Source organism: Dermacentor silvarum, chromosome 1 (assembly GCF_013339745.2).
Source record: "Dermacentor silvarum isolate Dsil-2018 chromosome 1, BIME_Dsil_1.4, whole genome shotgun sequence".
In the NCBI taxonomy this organism is placed as follows: Eukaryota; Metazoa; Arthropoda; class Arachnida; order Ixodida; family Ixodidae; genus Dermacentor; species Dermacentor silvarum.
Window position 1 is genome coordinate 197,067,484 of NC_051154.1, and position 18,983 is coordinate 197,086,466.

The 18,983-nt window shown below is 44.5% G+C and overlaps 2 protein-coding genes across 8 annotated transcripts in view; one reads left to right on the plus strand and one right to left on the minus strand.

Moving 5' to 3' along the window:
- LOC119436616 (rac GTPase-activating protein 1-like) overlaps positions 1-5,862 on the minus strand; it is a 56,709-nt gene extending 50,847 nt beyond the window's left edge. The window contains exons 1-6 of the mRNA XM_037703530.2: positions 5,666-5,862; positions 4,948-5,041; positions 4,128-4,272; positions 2,421-2,481; positions 2,234-2,355; positions 1,549-1,723 (exon numbers count right to left, since the gene is read on the minus strand). Coding sequence (XP_037559458.1) covers positions 1,549-1,723; positions 2,234-2,355; positions 2,421-2,481; positions 4,128-4,272; positions 4,948-5,035 — 591 coding nt within the window. The 5' untranslated portion in view covers positions 5,036-5,041; positions 5,666-5,862. The remainder of the gene's footprint in view (positions 1-1,548; positions 1,724-2,233; positions 2,356-2,420; positions 2,482-4,127; positions 4,273-4,947; positions 5,042-5,665) is intronic.
- A 219-nt stretch (positions 5,863-6,081) lies between these two features.
- Positions 6,082-18,983, plus strand: part of LOC119436617 (uncharacterized) — a 43,726-nt gene continuing 30,824 nt past the window's right edge. For 2 of the 7 annotated variants that reach the window (XR_007464465.1, XM_049659206.1), the window contains exons 1-5: positions 6,271-6,445; positions 6,644-6,827; positions 7,366-7,508; positions 8,621-8,661; positions 16,183-16,325. Coding sequence is in view for 6 of the 7 variants with exons in the window: in XM_049659206.1 (XP_049515163.1) it covers positions 6,393-6,445; positions 6,644-6,827; positions 7,366-7,508; positions 8,621-8,661; positions 16,183-16,325 (564 nt within the window). In the remaining variant the exon portion in view is untranslated. The other 5 variants (XM_037703538.2, XM_049659210.1, XM_037703536.2 and 2 more) reach the window with 5 other exon arrangements.

An 18,983-nucleotide genomic window follows, 5' to 3' on the forward strand; every position in this document is an offset into this window, starting at 1 on the left:
TATAAGGCCTACCACAAGATTGCTTCACAGCAAGCAATATTTCATTGCTCGAACATGTGGCAATAAAGGAGAGGTAATTAGTATTTAAATATTTATGCCTAACAGTCACTAAAAATCCGGAAATTGCCTGAAGTAGCACAAAACGCGACAATTTAATTCTCCTGCATTATTACCAAGAGCGTTGCGAACTTGCACGAGTAAAAGCAGATCTTTTTCATTGGCAGAATATCCATAGGTATTCAGGTCATTTGTCAGTCCTAACAAAGCTCACAAAAGCAGATTTGATGTGAACATACCAGTGAATAAAGACTAAGGTCTTTTAACGAGCACTACGGAAACAAAGAAAGGGTACAATAGTCAATGTTGCAATTTTTTCTGCACTTGTCCAGCAGAAAATGTGGCTTACTGGAGTAGAAAAGGCTGAACAACCCTTTTGAATTGGTGCAGATGATGTACTAAGGCAATTTTTGAGTATACAACAAAGTTAATTCTCCATTGCTTCATACTATCGGCAAAAGCCACCCATACGATATCAAAGAAGCATTGCCTAAGAGTCGCAGTATCCCTTTAATGTTGCAAGTATGACCTAGTATATAAACTTATTCTGACAACTACAGGTAAAATATCTACTTGCATCTAAGAATTCAGCCTCCTCTATGCTGAGAATAAGATATTTCATAGATAAACTCCGCAGTACGCAGTACTTTTATCTCGGCAGGAGAGACTTTCCCCTTCCTCACAAGAAGTTGAATAGAGCGCAGGCATTGGCCCTCAGATTATTGCAAACAGGCTCGTATCCCAGCCCGGCTTTATTACACAAGCTTTATCCCGACACTTATGCCAGTAGTTCTTGCAGACACTGCAATGACTTCGCTAGCTTAGACCATATGCTCTGGACAAGTGGCTCTCCGCTATCAAGAGCCCCGATGCCGGGGCGCAACTATGGGCTGTCCAGAGGGCCCATGATGCGGCGGTCGGGCATGGCCTGACTGTCTCAACGTGGGAGCGGCCCGCTGCGCGCTGAGTCGCGTACCTCAGGACGTTCATTAAAGTTTTACATCCATCCATCCATAGATAAACTCAGCATTAAACAGCCCAAGTTTCTTTTAAACACATGAAAAAAATGTAGTGGTTGGCAATCGCAACTTATTTATAGCCGCCAGCTTGGGCTGTCACTTGACATGACATCCTACGTGAAACTGCAAAAGCTGTTGCTGTCGGTCTTCTATAATAATTGCTTGTCTGCTTCACCGAATTTGCTTCAGGTGACTCTTTAAAGACTGCCTCAACATCAGCTCCAATAATGACACCCCAGATAAGCAAGCGAGTACTTACAAGGGCATAAAAATTGTTTTAGTTTCTTAGACTACAGAAAATACAGTACTCGTAAATGTAACTGCAATTACATACCTCTGAGTTGACACAGAGCAAAAAGATGCAGAAAATCATTACATATCTTAATCTTTTCAAACAGCATGTTTGCAAAACAGGATTTAAATATCTACTAAAAAGAAAAGGAACCAGAAGAAATATCTTGAAGTGGCCAACCTTGGACTTCTTCTTGACTGGAGATCCACCTTCTAAAATGCGCTCTGCACTGGATCGACGCTTTCCTCGTCCCCCTAAGCGGGAGCTCCTACGACGGCTACCTTCGTCACTGATATCCAAGTCGTCGCCAGAAGGCGAAAGCGCAGAACCTACAGACTCGTCGATGGTGCCCAGCCTAAATAAACCAAAGAAAAGGCAATCAACTTGTCGGTGCAAAAATGCAGCATCCTTTTTGGTTTGAGTTGTACACATGCAGTACACGATTTATTAAGTGGTGATGTTTAATCCTGCAGACCTTTATTTTTTTCCCGAGCTAAACCTGCTTTAACAGGCCCGTCTTATGGTTTCATCCCAAAGCACACTTAAGTTACGAGAGACCTCCTGATTGGGTGCCCTGGGCTAATTTTGACTACCCGTGGTCCTTTCATGCATGCTGAAAATATGCATGCCCTGATAATTTTGCAACTTCCCCAAAACTGCCACAGTTTTATTAGCATTACATGTCATACATGCCCCCATGGCACTATAAAGTAAACAAAGCACATTATGTCCAACTACACAAAACACCATGTGCAACTTTTACAGAATGTATTAAAAGAGGAGAAAGATTATCCACCCTCTGCCTACCCAGGAGGGCAAATAAAAAATGATTATATATAGCATGTAACAAATATTTGCTACTGACCTGTCTGTGTAATCCTGTTTGTCTTCAGCGGTAGGCCTGAGGAACGGAAGTTTCTCAATGGTCTCGTCACGGAGCTCAGTATCATTCATGATAAATTCTCTGATAAGCTCGAGCTGCCGTTGCTGAAAAAGTCACAATTGCCTCAGTGCGAACCCGCAAAATGAAAAATATTAATTTTATGCCTTACTTTTGCGTCTCGCTCTTCTTCACATTTTTCTCTGCGACGAAGCTCCTTCTGCAAGACTTGTCTATGGAAAAAACAAGGAATGTAAGAAGACCACATTACGTAATTTGTGCCCTGCTATACCTAACAACTTATTTACTGAAGATTTGTTGAGGTAAAATACAAAGCATTAGAGCATATAAAGACTTAAAAATATGAAGTATTTTTGTAGTAACCACATTTTGCTGTAGTGCTGTTTATCCAAATTAATGCAGTGATAGAAAACCACCTAAATTTATGTGCATAGATTCAATAACCTGAAGTCAGCTGCAATTGTAACAAGTTATAGTGCTTTAAACAAAAACACCTAAAAGCAAACGTTTGCAAAACATATTCAAAAAGTCATTTCATAGGTACCAAAGAAAAGCCCCAAAATTTCAATGTGTACCATGCATACCTCAATTAAACAAACACTGCGAGGCAGCACCAGCCACTGTATCATGGTCTACCCAAGTTGCTGCACAACTGCACCTGCATGCAGCCTCATCATCAATCTGCCAAATGTTTTGTGCACTAGTTTCTCTGAATATATTCAGAATGCATGCATATCAAGCTCCCAAGACCAAAAGACAATGGCGAAGGTTCCATCTCCACAGCTTTGGTACCTATAAAATTACTTTATGGGAATTATTACTGATACATAATGCCACACTCAAATGCAATGGGGGCGCTCATTCAAGTGCACCCTGTTGCTGCATCTACTCAAGTATAGTCAACTTCCATTCAGTCAACCTTAGAAGGACATGCAAAATTAGTGAAAGTTACGTAATGTTTAATTGAAGGATAAGCTAGAAATCAGAGTTGAATAAACATCTATTAATGGGTAACGCATTCTAAGCATGCTCTTGGCACTTATGGGTTGACGATTGACTGATGGGTTTTAAAGCGAACCTTTCTTTGAGAACCCTCCCAAACATTTCTGACCGTGGCTGCTGCTGTTTTGCCGAACACAACACACTTAAAAAAAATTGAATTACGTGCCCAATGGTGCGATCGAACGTCGGTCCCACCACCATGTTGGAAAGCAAGTTAATTTTATGTACCTAGTTTTAGTACACTGAAGTCAAGGTACACGAGCATTTTTGCATTCTGCCCCAAATGAATAGCTGTGATCAAACATAGAACATCATACTCAGTAACAGGACACCATAGCCATTGTACCACTACAGTGGGAACAAGTGTGCACTTAATGCAAATTTCCTTGTATGTGCACTGGACACCAGCAAGCACTTTGATCCAGAATGCAAAATCCTATTAACAGTTCAGATGTAAGTTGCAGCACAGGCAGTTCTGACTGGTGCCAACAAGCTTACAGTGAGATGGGCACAAGAATATTCAATAACTAACAAATTAGATATGGACAGCTACATTAGAATGCACATTCAATGTACAGCTTTATTCAAAACAAATTCTGGGGCATTAGGTGACAAAACCCCGATATTATGAGGCACGCCATAGTGGGCGACTTCGGATTAATTTTTACCACCTGGGTGCTTTAACCTGCACCCGATGCACGGTAAACAGGCGTTTCTGCATCTCGCCCCCATCGAAATGCGATCGCGTACCCTCGGGCTTAGCAGCACAACGCCAAAGCCTACCACTGCCATGGCGGGTCAGGTACAGCTTAGCTGCTGTCGAATCAAGTATGTAACCCAGCCCAGAAAACTTTACTTTGTGTTGGTCAGCTTTCTCTCGAGCTCCATGATGCTTGCATTCTGGGAGGCAACAACTTTTTTCAGCTCAGCATTCTCAATAGCTGTGGCATTCCATCGCTTGCGACACTCTTCCTGGTTTCGTACAAACTCTAAAAAACGCTCTGAGAGAGAGAGAGAAAAAAAAAAAAAGCAAGTGAGTGTCTTTAGAGTGAGTGATGCTCGCTTGCATTCTCATGAAGGAATCATTCTAGTGACCAAACAATCATGGTCTACAAGACCTATTTGGCTACTGGTGATCAATGTAATGCCATCCCCATGCACTGCAAAAGGGGCCAACAGTCAGTGAAGTCACGAAAAGCTCACCTTGGCTTCAGTGACTGTAGGCCTCCTCTAAAACAAGCCCCTATTTCACTTTCTCTGCACAGTGAGCAATTCACCGACTGCATCGGCACATTAGAACAAAAGCATGGATGCCGACACATTTGCACCCAGAAGGAAAATAACGCAAAATTTTAACTTCTATCTTAAAGACCAAGCTAAAATACATGTAAATTGAAAATTCTTTTGCTGCTTGCAAATCAGCATTGTGGGCAGCGATTCTTTCGTAAGCTACAGGACAACAAAAAATTCGGTGTGCGAATTCAAGACGCAGAAAAACAAAAATGCACTATTCATGGATCAGAAAATGACTGAAAATTCAAAACTTACAAAATAAAAAGAAAACACTGGCGCACGTGTACACGTGAAGTAAGAAGCAAGTCTGGTGTGCGCACTTCTTGCGAGACTAGCCTTCATGCCCATTAATGTCTTATTTTTAACAAGGTAACAAGCCGAACCTTCTGTCGCGGTGTCGGTTGCCGTGACTCTTCTGCAGAAATCGTCAAACTGGGCGACCAATGAAAGTTTCGACACTGTTGGTGCCATGGTGGGCTGCAAAAAGGGAAAGACAAACCTACTTTCAAACGGTCATAAGCCCATTTGGGACATTAAATTATGTAAAATGATTCCGATTACTGCGCTTGGTGGAACATATCAGTCAACTCGTGAGGACATGTTGAACACGCAATGTTTCTTTTTTCGCATTCAACATAGAGGGGAAAAAAAAAAAAAAGTACTAATGCAGCCTATGGTTACCCGGCTTGAAGAGAACCACCGCAAACGGGACACACAACACTGAAAGAGAGAAGAGCTTTGTACTAGCAACTAGTAGCATTGATAGCGCCGGCGCAAGAAACACCAAGTGAAGAAACAGCAACAATAAAAAAGGAACAAGACATCGCAGGGATAGTCAATATTTGCAGGACCTTGAGTTTTTGACATCGCTATGTAGCTGTCTCATACACGGAGAAGGGAAACACAACACAACGTAATCATGCTGACAGCATGACGCAACTAAGCCCAGCAAGTCATATTCTTGAGTTATTATTGTCGCTTGACACATGCTTAGCGCTGCACGCATTTTTATGTTATTCGGCGGTAAACAGTTAAACATATGAAGTAGTCAATAGGCCACCACCGACGCGCAAAGACTCACGACAAAATCTTAGTACCGACCTGATATCGAACTACTTGCAAAAGTGGCGTGTGCCACAGTTAACTTCGTGATCTGACAGCCTTGCCTTGATGAATACGTAGATTACTCTGGCAGAAATCACAGTTTTAACAAAGGCGGTGCCGCGGAACCGCCGGTGCCGCCCGTTACCAAACGTTTGAAAATCCTATCCTAACTCGCGCCTTCATACTATGCATTGAATCACGGGATACGATGCACGTACTCTCAGGCCCAGTTTGTTCATTGAGCTACTTGAACTAGCCGTTTGCGACACCATTTCAGATCTGTAAACCGTTTCTAAAAGATCTTAATAATAAATTATACAAAGTAAAGGCACAATTTTGCAAGAAAAATAGTTTTATATTATTTGATATTGTGGTTTCGCTTTTGTCGCCGCGCTGTCTCACAGAACACCCATCAAAAATGGCCATAAGGCGCAGTTCCTAGTCATTTTGTCTCCGCGTGGTTCCTAGTCACTGTGTTCTCAATGCAGAAATAGCGCTAACTGTGCTGCACCCAAAATAAAAATAATTTCGCTGAGATCTTTAGTGTTACTAATTGCTGAAGCTGCCATCGCTCAGCTGTTAGATTTAGTGAGAAGGTACGAGTTTCTTATCTCTTGCATCACCGTAGATAACGCGCCGAGAACTCCATAGTGTAGTCTGTTGATGTACTGTTGTGTTGGTTGATGAGCATTCTTTAGTCTCGGGCTGCTACGCACTATGGCCCATGACAAATAGCGAGATAGCGCTGTCACAACCGCTTAATGCGGCAGTACTTAGGTGAGCATATCATGTCGATATAATCACTTGTAATTTGAGCCATACCGTTACAAACGCGCGGTTTGCCAAGGGAATCGAGCCTTATTTCTTCCAGGTAACGAATACGGTTAGTACTGAATTATGGTCGTTGAAGCAACTAAACGTGCATGCTCTGGACTAGTTTCGGTAGCAGCCTTTTTCTCATTTTGTGCGATGCAGATTATGGGCGATGCTCCCGAGATGGCACCACAAACGACATCGAATGCTGGTGGCGGCAGTAACGACTTCCAAGATTTTGACGAAACACCAGAAACACATCGGCTCCTTCAGCCTCCGTCTTACAGTACTCAGGTGCTATTGTGGTCCTGCGATACCGAAGCCTTTTCTCTCTCTTCTGGCAAGTGTACGAGCACGCCGATATAGGTCCACTAAAGGCTGATTCACACTACGCCGACACGAGAACGACTTTGGTCTGCCGACTGGTGACGCGAGCAGTTTACAGGACGGAAAACGCTGTGGCTAACGGTTTAAAGGAAGGAAAACACTGTCGCCAACAGTCGGCAGAGCAAAATCGGTGCCGTGTCAGCCTAGTGTGAAGCTGTCAAATGCGGGCCGTGTACAGCACCGTTTAAGCAATAGTTCATATTGTGTAATATGGTTAAACTGTTCTGAACGCAGTCCTCCTTCGTTATACGCTTTCAAAATAATGCGCAGAACATCGGTTTCTACAATGCCTGTTTCACGTTTGCAGTTGTGTCCTCGCTAGTGGAAACGTACTCGTATGCACGCATTTTCGTGCAGTGTACGCGGTTTAGTCATGATTTTCTTGCGTAATATTGTGGTCTGTGTGACAACAAGTGTGTTTGTAGTACCTGACCCACTAGCCTTGTACTCTTCTATTCCTCTTCTATTCGCCTGATTCGCTCGTATCTGTTTTCAAGGTAACTAATTCGCCGTCTGTGTCTCCGAATCCGAATCATTCATCGTCACGAAAGTCGAGCAAGAAGAAAGCACATAGGAAAAGGCGACAAGGAAGTGTGTCACAATCTGTAGCTGACAGCAAGTACAGCACAAACTCGCCAAGGTAAATTCATTTCCTCTTGAAGCCTGTTTGTCATTTTTTTTACACACAAAGGTGTCATATGTGTGACATTTTGAGGGTGCGCAGGTTTTTGTAACCACAGAGGAGCGGGCAGCACGCATCTATGCCTTCAATGTAGTCATTTTAGAGGAGTGGGCACATTGAGAGGGAACATCTGATCGTAGACTAAACCGCAATGGGTAGAGTAGTCTAGTGGCCTGCTGCTGCTAGGTTCCGCTTATATTTGTATGGACCCAGCATGCTGTGTGACCATGCGTGGCTTCACTGCGGTATCAGGCTTTTTTTCTTAACATTTTTTTTTTAATTTTCAAAAGACTGATGCTTAATTGGCTGATTGACCACTCTAGACAAGTGTGATTCAGACTGTACGGTACATATTGTGGCACATGCAGCATTTATATGTAATGGACGTGCTCACTCGATCTAGTTGATAAATAATACCGGTGTCACACGACCACACTTGTTCGCGATCAAGCCAGATCCGGATCGAAATTCTCGACCACGATTGAGGGCTCCTTTGTGCAAGCTACCAAAGGGAGCCAATCGCAGTCGAGAATTTCGATACGTATCGGGCTCGATCGCGATCGGAAGTGGCCGTGTGACACCGGTATTAGATAAGCCAGCTTTGGATGTCTTGCGCTTAAGGCAAGAGTGAATGAAACTTCCTCAATCTTTCGGTTTTGGTGGAACTTATTTTGCACGCAAGAGCAATTACACGCCACATCCATCGTGTTCCTTCGCGATGGATGGACGCACTTCGTGTCCCTGAATCCTCTATGTGCGACCAGCACATGGAGGATTCAGGGACAGGAAGTGCGTTTTGCTCCAAAAGCGACGAAGCCAAGTGGATGCACTTTCACACTCCGCTCAGTCAGCTCTTTCGGAACCAGGGCAGCATTCTGGCTTCCACTGCTTGCATGAACATTGTGTGCATATCATTTTATGTTGACCAACGCTGATGGTTTACCTTTGAAAAACTGATAGCAAAAAAACTAGCTATGCTGTACAGTTTTCTCCGAAGCAAATCATGCTATAAAGTGAATTTGCTGTGCTTACCAGTGAAGGTGTAGTGACTCTTGTACGTTGTTTTTCAGCTCTTCAACTGTCAATGATGAGATTTTTGTCCCTCTGACTGGTACGTACTTTCAAGTTTTTTTTGTTTGTTAATTTTTATTTCTCTTTAATTTTCATCCATAGTTGGCTGTGCTTGCTAGACAAAGAATTCTTTGGATAGGTTTGTGTGAAAATTGTTAAACATGCTTGTTGAGATTTTCTGATACCCTGAAAAGCAGCATTTAGGAGTAATAGGTACCTTTATGTCATGCAGATCAAGGTTTTTATGACTGTGTTCAAAAAATGTGCATTTCTTTACAACTGCTTACACAACTGAACAAGTAGCTGTTGCTATGCGCGCGTTTTCTGGTTCTTGCTGTGTATTCCTATTTATGTGCAGTTTTTAGGGGTGTGTGCCTGTCTTACAAATCAGTCGTACCATGACAAAAATCTGTGTGTTGGTGATGCTCATATTTATTAAAAAGAAGGTGCTATTCACACATTCTTTATAGGCGTGGGGAACTCAAATTTGGTGCTTTCTTATGAATAACTGAGAAGCAACCTGTGTTTTTTCCCATCCAAGGCAATTTTTATTGTGTTGCCAGATAACGACCATCAGTATTGATATATACTTTACTACTGTAATATTCCTAGATGCCCCACCGAGAGAAAACCCAACCCTGTTTTTGGGATGATTTGCTATTTTTTTTTTCCGAAGCACTGAAAGATAGCCCACTTCTCGTAATACCACTGCCCTGAAAGGGGGTGGCGCCACAGCTGCCTTCACCAACCCATGACAAAAACAGGGTCACTTAGCTACTGCCGGAGATAAAGAACAAAACGAACTGGGAAGGACAGCTATCTTTGGTTCATCCAACTTTGCTGCAGTGGTGACCTTGGCAGAAATTAGGTACCACAAGAGATAAGTGAACAATGCTGAACAGTCCCCAAACTTGCAAAGCTTGGTCACTTCGTCTTTTATCCAGGAACAGCAAAGACATCAGGTTTCGACAGAGCTTCATGATTGAAAAGAAAATGGAGGTGGTCCAATGGCACCGGAACACTGGTAGCAATGTGAGCAAGACCACCTATCATTTAGGGGTGGACCGTGAGCAAGTGAGGCAATAGAACTCGAGTGAGACAGCGGAACAGGGATTGTGGCTGTTCTGAAGATTTTGAGTGAGACTGAACAAGGGCATATAAACACAAACCTTTAGCTGCGATGGGGTCTTTTTTGATTGTACTCCGAAAGTTAGCCCACTCCCTCTTTTCACTGATTTGCCCGAGATTTTAGGCGGGCTATCTCTTGAGGTATTATGGTAGTTGGGGTATCCACTTTTTCACGGTCCAACTCCGGCAGGCTTCATGACCGCTCACAATGTTCCGATGAAATGGAGTGACTTCCATTTCTTCCAACTGCTTTTCGACTGGGGAACCCCCAACTTCTGTTGGAAATAAAGGATTGATCGATTCTTAAACCTCAGAGGAAGCCTTTCACAGCTTTCACTTGAGCTTCCACATCAAGGTTCTGGAAACTGAGCAAGCGATGCTTCTGTTCTGAAGTTGTTCAGTGAGGGTTGAACAGTGTCCTTAAAAACATTTTTTTTTTTATTCTGAGATGTTGATTTGTCAGGATTTGTTGCTCGTATTGTTTATGTAACACAGTGTGGTATAGGTCTCATAGGTCTGAACTTTATAAACATATTTATTTTGTTCTTTATAGTTACAAAAGGACAGTGTTCTTGTTTTGTTTTTCAACTTTTGTTATTTGTTTGAACTGTCTGAGGTTGATTTATGGTGGCTCTTCAATGTTTGAATATTGGCTTAGGATAAGGTTAAAGGGGCCCTGAACAACCACTCAGGCCTGGTGAAAAAACATAGTCTGTGGATAGCATACTCTGCAGTGAACATGTCAGCCAAATTTTGCAGTCGTGCGCAGCACGTGGATCTCGCAAGCGGAGCGCAAAGTCACCTTTATCTCAAATGCGCTTTTAAATAGAAGCCTGCACCTCACTCTTTTCTGGACGCTTTATTTTGGGATATAGCAGATTCCCATACGGGGGGGGGGGGGGGGGGGCTGCTATTGGCCAATAGCTGACGTCAATCAAGAAGGGTGTTTGCATCAGTGTGCTTCTTCCTACTGTTACTGTGTATATTTAGTGACGCAGTTTAATAAACAGGATGAAGTAAGCAAAAATATGGTTTCGAATTTCGATAATAATTATGTACTTCCGGAAGAAGCCGACTATCGTCTGCTCGGCCGCAGCCACCTGTGTAGGTAATAAACTTTGGCCACCCTGCTTATGGGTGTCGTAGCTGTTGGGTCTCGCTAATTTTCAATAGTTTTTGAACACTCAACTAGCCTCAAACCATGCGAAACTTAAGGTTGGACCACACGCACGCTTGCCAGCGCGCGCTCACTCCTGGCAGACTTCGCTTCGTATTAAGCTATTGATAGCGCTTTAAAATGGTCAAGTTGGATGTGGCTGCTATCCGCCGGTCAATCTGGTACAGGACAAAGCCGGTCTGCACCATGTAGCATGGCCATACTGGAGCATATGAGCATGAGTGTGCACTCAAGCCCTGTCATGCACAAAGCAAACGCTGCGCATATGCACTACAGTTGCATGTAGCTGTGGTTTGCTACGTAGCATAGATACCGAGGCCGCCACAGTGTGCCGCGATGAGTCCGCTGGCTGAGCGCACTGTGGCTCGTTGAATACAGCGGCGTTTGGCTCAGGGGCTTTAAGTTTGGCGGGGCTTTACGTTTGAATAGGATGCCTCGATACCTTGCTTCTCCTTAGAGGGGGGTGACACGTCCGATTTTGCCGCAATATTGTGTCGGAACACGTAAAGGCGTACTAAGACGAACGATGGGAATTTAGGTCCTGCACTCGCTGACAATGTAAACAACTTGTAATTTTCGCAGTTTGTACACTTACATACATTGCATGTACATTGCCTGTACATTGCAATTATTTGAAGCTAAACATTTCGACAGAATTACCTGTCTGGTTGGGAAAATTGATTAAGACTTAGAGATTGACTCCACTTAAATAAGGAAATTTACTAGCCCGACGTTTCGGAACCAATTCGGCTCCTTCTTCAAGGGGTATTCTTCGGAGGTGGCGGTGTGCCGCTTTTAAAAGGTCCATCGTAAGAAAGGAGAGGAAGGGGGGGGAGAGAGAGCGTAAGGTGGGGAGACACTTGACGGGGCAGCTGTTCTTGACAGACGAAAGAGGTGGTGGGGGGGGCTTCGGCGTCGCTGGGCGGCTGGGTTGTCCAAAGCTGGGCGCCCTTTACTCGCGGGAATGTGTTGACGAGGGGGGGGAAGAGGGACGAGATGTTTTGGTGCAGCTGACCTAGAGCGGGGGGTCCTTTCTTCCCTTCGTCTCGTCTGCAAGGCCAAAACATGTCGTCCCTCTTTCCCCCCCCCCCCCCCTCGTCAACACATTCCCGCCAGTAAAGGGCGCCCAGCTTCGAACAACCCAGCCGCCCAGCGACGCCCCCCCCCCCCCCCCACCACCTCTTTCGTCTGTCAAGAACAGGTGCCCCGTCAAGTGTCTCCCCACCTTACGCTCTCTCCCCCCCCTTCCTCTCCTTTCTTACGATGGACCTTTTAAAAGCGGCACACCGCCACCTCCGAAGAATACCCCCTGAAGAAGGAGCCGAATTGGTTCCGAAACGTCGGGCTAGTAAATTTCCTTATTTGGTTGGAGTCAATCTCTAAGTCTTAATTGCAATTATTACATCTCTCCTAAAACTCGGAGGTGGAACGTTACCATAAAACAATACTAGAGTAAGTTTCGAGCCCAGCAGATAACTTGCCGTTTTTGCCACGACAACTGTCTGCAGGCGTTGCCGATGCCATCACTAAACCTTGCATGGTGAACATTGTGGTACCAAACCGTGATGCAGCATCCCAGTTTAAAAAAAAATGTGTGTGCACAGTGCCCACCACAACGTAGAAGGCAAGTAGCTAAATTTCGCATGCTGAGATTCACTGTGGCAGCACGAAACACAGATAAAACAGCTTCAAATGTCCCTGATAACTGAACCCGCCACTTAGTTTCATTGGCCACTGCACTTCTGGTGAACCTCTATGCTGCAGCACTGCTCCACTTCGCCACAGTCGACTGTACACAGCGCACAATATCTGGCACATGCTCTTCACTGTGGCAGGCAGCGAGTGTTTACACCTAAAGTATTCTTACACTGTGAATCAAATGCAATCACAAGTCCAGCTGCAGTGATGGTATTCACTTGTCCCACTGGTGCTAAGCACTGTGTGCTTGGTGGGGGCATTTGCTGTGAGACACACACTGGTGCCCTCTTGCAATCGGAACATTGCAGCTCAGTCTGTCATTCCTTCCCTTGCTATTGAGCCACGGCCGGACTGGACTGCGCCACGTGCGCTCTCTCTTTACGGCCTTCTCGGTTGACCCGTGAACAATAGCATTTCTTCTCTGTGAGCAGTTCAATGAACTGTCGCGTGGTGGCATCGCGGGCTCACCCTTTGAAGCGTGCGCGGATAGGGTGCTCAGTTTGGTATGTTTGAGGAGGCCGTGACGTTTCCGCTCAGCCAGTCGTGATCCTGTACCACGTGCACTGCAGCTTCCTCATGCACAGAGAATTCATGTCATGTAGAGTTTTTCCGTCCGACATTATTTTGTGAAGTGCTACAAGAAGGCAGGGATGAACTCGTTGCGGTGAGTGCATCATGAACGTTCATAGTGTTTTAGGTAGCCCATGAAGCCGGCTCCGCGACAATGGTCTACTGCTGCGTGCCGCTTTGCAAATCCCTGCCTGGGAAGACTGTTGGTGCTTCATTTCATCAATTTCTTGGCGACAAGCAGCTGTGTTCAAAATGGTAAAAAAAATTTGGAATCAATAGTAGTCTGCAGCAGGCACTTTCTTCAAAGCGATTATGTTGAAGGGTGCCGTATCAGAAAACTTCGTTCTGGCGCTGTGCCGGCAGTCTTCGAGGATTATCCTTTTTACGTGGGTAGCAAGCTCTAAAAAGCCTCGCAAAGAACCAAAGGCTAGGGACCCACCACCGTGATCTCAACTAAATAAACAAAAAGTCGATGAAGCAGAGTCATAGCAGGATGTTTCAAGTGCGGAAGACCACACTAATGAGTGCACTCAGAGCGTTTCCGCACAGACCACCAACGACAACCGGCAACGAGTGAGTCATTACGTTTCACTGGTAGCGAGACTGCATGCTCAAATTTCCTACTACCGCTCAAGGTGCGGCAACCTTGCTCAGCAAGTAGCAGAAGAACAAACAAAGTTGAGCGCTTACTGTGAAGAGAAGAATTACGGCTTGGGTGCAAAATATCGTAGGGGATTCTCGCAAAGGAGAAAAGAAGGTGGCTTTCCTTTTGCATCAAATTCAAAGTTATGGCTTAAAGTTCCCAAGCTACCCTGAAGATATAAGGCAATGCATCATTTGGCACTTTGCATCGTCGAAAGGATATGACCATGCTAGACCTTTTGACATTGCCTGCCAAGTGCACATTACAGAAATACGTCGGCCCTAGCCCAACATCATCAGGAATGAGCGCTGCCATGAAAGAAAGACTTATTCTTGAGGCGTCGATGTTGAGCAGCAAGCAACACATGGCATCATTGATAATTGATGAGGCTGCAATAAAACCAAAGTGCTTGTATGACTGAAAGGTGGACACCATTTTCGGATTCAAAGACAGTTCGAATAACGACCACATTGTCAAGGAAAGTGGACTTTAAATGCAGCTCCACGCGCCAGACGTCGACGATGCCGAAAAGATGGCTGCACATGTACCTCAGCAGGTACTTGATGAACTGAATTGCCTAAAGGAACAGCCATCCAATGTCTCACCATCGGTTACATACTCTGGCTTGGCCTATGTTGGTGGCTACCTCGTGAAGCTCATCAACGTGTATGACGCCTGCGTGATGCTGCTCTCAACTACCAGCAAAGATAATGTTTTGTTTGAGTTGGTGAAACACCAAGATAAGAGTGGCCTTCACTACCCGCATCCTAGGTTTCTTGTACTCCTGGACAATATCGTAAGGATTTTTGAGAAAGCTGTGCAACATCTCCACAAAAACATGCACGAAGTGCTGACGAACCGCCGCAGAGCAGCGGTCGCAGGTGGCAAACAATCCTTTTGACAAGGCCGTAAGGGGAGAGCGAGTGCACACGCAGTCCAATCTGGCCGTGGTTGAGCAAGCAAAGCAGTGACGTCGGTGCCAATGCTTGTCTGATCTTGCTCACATCACCTGAAGCAATTAATTGTGATAAAGAAATTGTTGTGGTCAAAGTATTAAATTGAAGGTTAACCAGTCATTGACCCAGCTTTACCTCAGCAGGGGCAGCCCGCCAGGAGTAGAGGTTTTAGGCTGCCTGGATAGAAAGGTTAGGAATGCTGCCTTGCTTCATTGCGATGCATTCAAGGGTATTATAGTGGAGGGATAGAAACTCTCATGCAGTGGTGTCGACTGCCTGACTTCCCAGGATACATGTGTGCTTTGGTACCCTGGAATTCAGACATTGATGTTGTGCTCGGCTAAGTGAAGCACTTCTTGTTTGACTGTGCGTGATTGTTCCTTCTGGAGCAGGCCTGCGGGATTTTGCAAATATTGAATGGTGCCCTGAATGTCCTAAAGATTTGAGGTATTGCGATTTAGGTTTTGCTGTGCTGTTACTGTGCGAGTCTTCGGATACGAACTTTAGCAGGAGAAGTGGTGTTAGGCAGAGGGGCAGTGGAATCGTGCTGCTTTGCAACATGCAGTCTGTGTTCCTTGTGGAATATAGGATCCATGTGGAGGGGGGGGGGTGGCAGTGGATGCATGGCAACAATTTTGGTACTCTTATAGTTGGGGAAGTGGGATCATGTCCATTGGAGGAACTCATCGATGGCCTGCAGAAGTCAGTGACCTTACTGTGACATTTGTCTGTAAAGTGTGTTGAACTGCTTGTGGGCCCTGAGAATGACCAAAATGGGAGCAGGTTGAGAGTAGAGATGGAGGTTCTCAATCTTCATGCATAGGCAGACCTGTAATGGCCTTGAGGGCTCCATTATATAGTATGCCAAGTATTTGCAGGTGCGTAATGCTGAGGTCAAAAGCAAGGCTAAAATCTTAAGTGGCTTGCAAGATATGGGCAGTTTGGAGAAGAATTTGAGTGGTGTTGATGCCTTCATCCCCAGTTTTTTTAAAAGATGCACTTGATGATGCATAAAAGCCTTTTTTGATTCATAGAGCTGTTCCTGCTGTATTGACAGGTCAAGCATATTACAATAACTTGTAGGAGGCAAAGTTGGTCATGTCTTCGCTGCCACACCCTGCACACCCCATTGAGTAGCACACGCACTTTCCACCTCCTGCATCATTTATAGGGTTTTTCGGCATCTGCATCATAACTGATACTTTATCTTGTGCATTGGCACTCAAAGTGTTACGCATATACATTTTAGTTCTATGGGAAGGTAAGCAGGAGTCATAAAAGGCCATGTTACATCCACTCTGCAGTATAAGTGGTTATAAGTGGTTTACGCTGTATTTTGAGAAGGGAAACTGTTTAGTATAACAACTCATTTTTAATTTTTATATTCAGACAGCAAGAGTTCTGCTGCAATGGAACTGACCATCTTGGAAGCATCACCTATTGATTCTGCTGATATACCAACCGTTCTCGTTCAGCCACCATCATCAACACCATCAATAACTGCTTCCAAGGATGAGCAGATATTAGAAGCTGTAAGTTTTTGCTGTAGCTTTGACCATTACATGGGCTTAATGAAATTTCATTTCTGTTGCACCAAATATATGTCAGGTTGGAAACAACAGTTCGCAGATTTTAGTAATACATGTTTCTCATGTGCTCTATACATGCTAGCATGTCTTGGCAATGTATTTAAATGCTTGCGTAACTAAACTTGACACTTAGCATATGTGATGCGGGGTAATGCTAGGGTGGCTTTCACAAGGTCATATATGGTATTAAACTTTTGCTTGTTTTAATACACATAGCTGTCTTCTTCTTGAAGCTAATTTCATGAAACATGAAGGGATCGCCGTATAAACTAGAATATAGGTCGAGTGAGAACATAGCTTGAAGTGAACAAGAACTTACCTTGAAGTGAAAGAAAAAGAAAGTGACAATAAAATAACCAAAACCAATTTATTTTTGCAACGACACTGTCATTGGCAGTGAGTGTGCACCAAGCTCCCACACAAAGTCCACAAGTGCGTCCTGAAGCTGTGAATGCACTGCACGACACTCACGAATTGACATTTTACGTGGACTGCATGCTGACAGTTTTCCATTTAATGTCTCTCAGTATTGCATGCTTTCTTCAGAAAGGTGCTGAGCGGCCATGTTGCCATTCGCTTCAGTGAAGTCTACAACTTTGCTCTTGAACACTGCTCAAAACTGTCTCTGCGTGCTAGTATTCGTCGCTCACCAGACAAGACAAAAAGCATATGACACATGGCATTGATTGGAAGAGTACACACAAGGCACAGGAACAAGAAAAAAAAGAAACGCCAGCAATTGTATTTGGATATTGATTAGGCTTTGGCTATGCGTTCGTCAGCATGCACACTGTAGGTTACCAGACGACAATTAACATTCTGCTAAAGACTGCTATATAAGACGAGGGGTGACTTCAGCCTGCTTTTTTCAAGATATCTCGGCTTATATTCTGGTTTATACGGTATGTGAGCACATGTGTAAGTAGTACTTTGTTTGATTTCCATCACAGCATTTGCTTTCCAATTCTTGTTGAAGATATTTGCCAAAGGTGTGCCCGACAGCTTCAGCAGCTAAATAAAAAAAAAATAAAGAGGAACACTTGTGTACACATAAAACCAGAAGTAATAGGAACAGACTCTGTTCCTTTTATTGTGCTGTGTGGATGTGTGGCCTAGTGAATGTTAAGTGGGATGTTCTGATATGTGAGGAAGTGATGGTTGGGGCTGTGGCATTTCTGTGGCAGTGTGTAATGCATCTTTGAGTCAGCATCTAGGTAGTAATGTTAGGTACTAGATGTATTAAAGACGGACACATGCCCCTTAATTTGCTTAGTTGACTTTGCTGAGTCATCCCTCTTAATTCACTTATGCATCCTCTTAATTCAATTACCCATCTGCTTCAGTAAGCTGACCACATCATTAAGCTGATGAGTATACCACCGTATCAGTTGCACAATGCTTACTAAGAAAGACAAAAAAGGCGAGTGGAGCATGCAATTTCGCACAATCTCTGAAAGATAAGCCAAAAGGCTGGCATTGATGTGGTGTTTTAGGTACCTGTGCGATTGTCGGGCCTGTGCAAAAAGGTGAGTGGCGCAAAAAAGGAAACTTGTCACTGTGCACTCAAGCACCAAAACCCCTACGCCACTTGTACAGAACGAGTGGTTTATAAGATCCCTCTGTCCTGTAACAAGGTATACATTGTGCAGACCGGCAGGTGCCTGAATACGAGGCTAACTGAGCACAATTATCACTGCACGGCTAAAGATTCAGGTCATTTAGCCTTTCATTGCAGGGATTGTGTCTGCGCATCTGCCCTGACAGGAACGGAAGTTGTGCACAGGGAATACAAAAAACAAAGGGAAATTCTTGAAGCAATAGAAATTGACAAATGGAAAGACAGGTGTATCAGTTGCTCCTCGGTATCATTCTCTGAAAAAGTGCACCGCTACCTTTGACTTCGATTATATCTAGAGTGGGAATTTAAAAAATGTCATGTTTGTCTATTTGTTGTTCTGGGTCTTGTTCACGCCTCACTGCTGTCAGACCGCGTGCGCTTCTCAAGCGACACTACAAAAAGGCATGTCTTTGAGCATTAAAGTAGTAGTTGCAGTCCAGCGCCTGTGTATGTCCTTTTTCATGTGTCCGTGAACTTGTCTGTTTTAAGTGTGCTGCTTCATCAGTATCATATGTCACACGACTTGACAAATAGCTTGATATCTTCATGCATCCCTGGCCAGTAGAAATCTCCGAGGATACAGTCTGTAGTACAGTTAAACCTGTTTATAACGAACCTCCATATAATGAATTCCTGGATATAACGAAGTTTTTCTTTTCCCCGCCGTTACTCCATAGAAGCACATGTATTTGAGACCTCTACGTAATGAAGTGGCAGCGGGAGACCCCCTCGAAATAACGAATTTTCCCCGCCGACAACCTAGAGATTTCGCCCCAAATTTTGTCATTTTTGTGCGAGCAGAAACCGGAAGCACCTCTTCCGCCGCGACGGAATGTGAAGCGGCGGCGGCGCGCTTGGCGCGGTCGAATTCACGGCGACTGCGAGGCGAGAGCGAGCGCACGTGTGCGTGCGTGCGAGCGTGCGCGAGGCGGGCCTGCATCCCTCGACCCGGCGATCTTGCCGCCGCGGGCGTGACCTTTCCC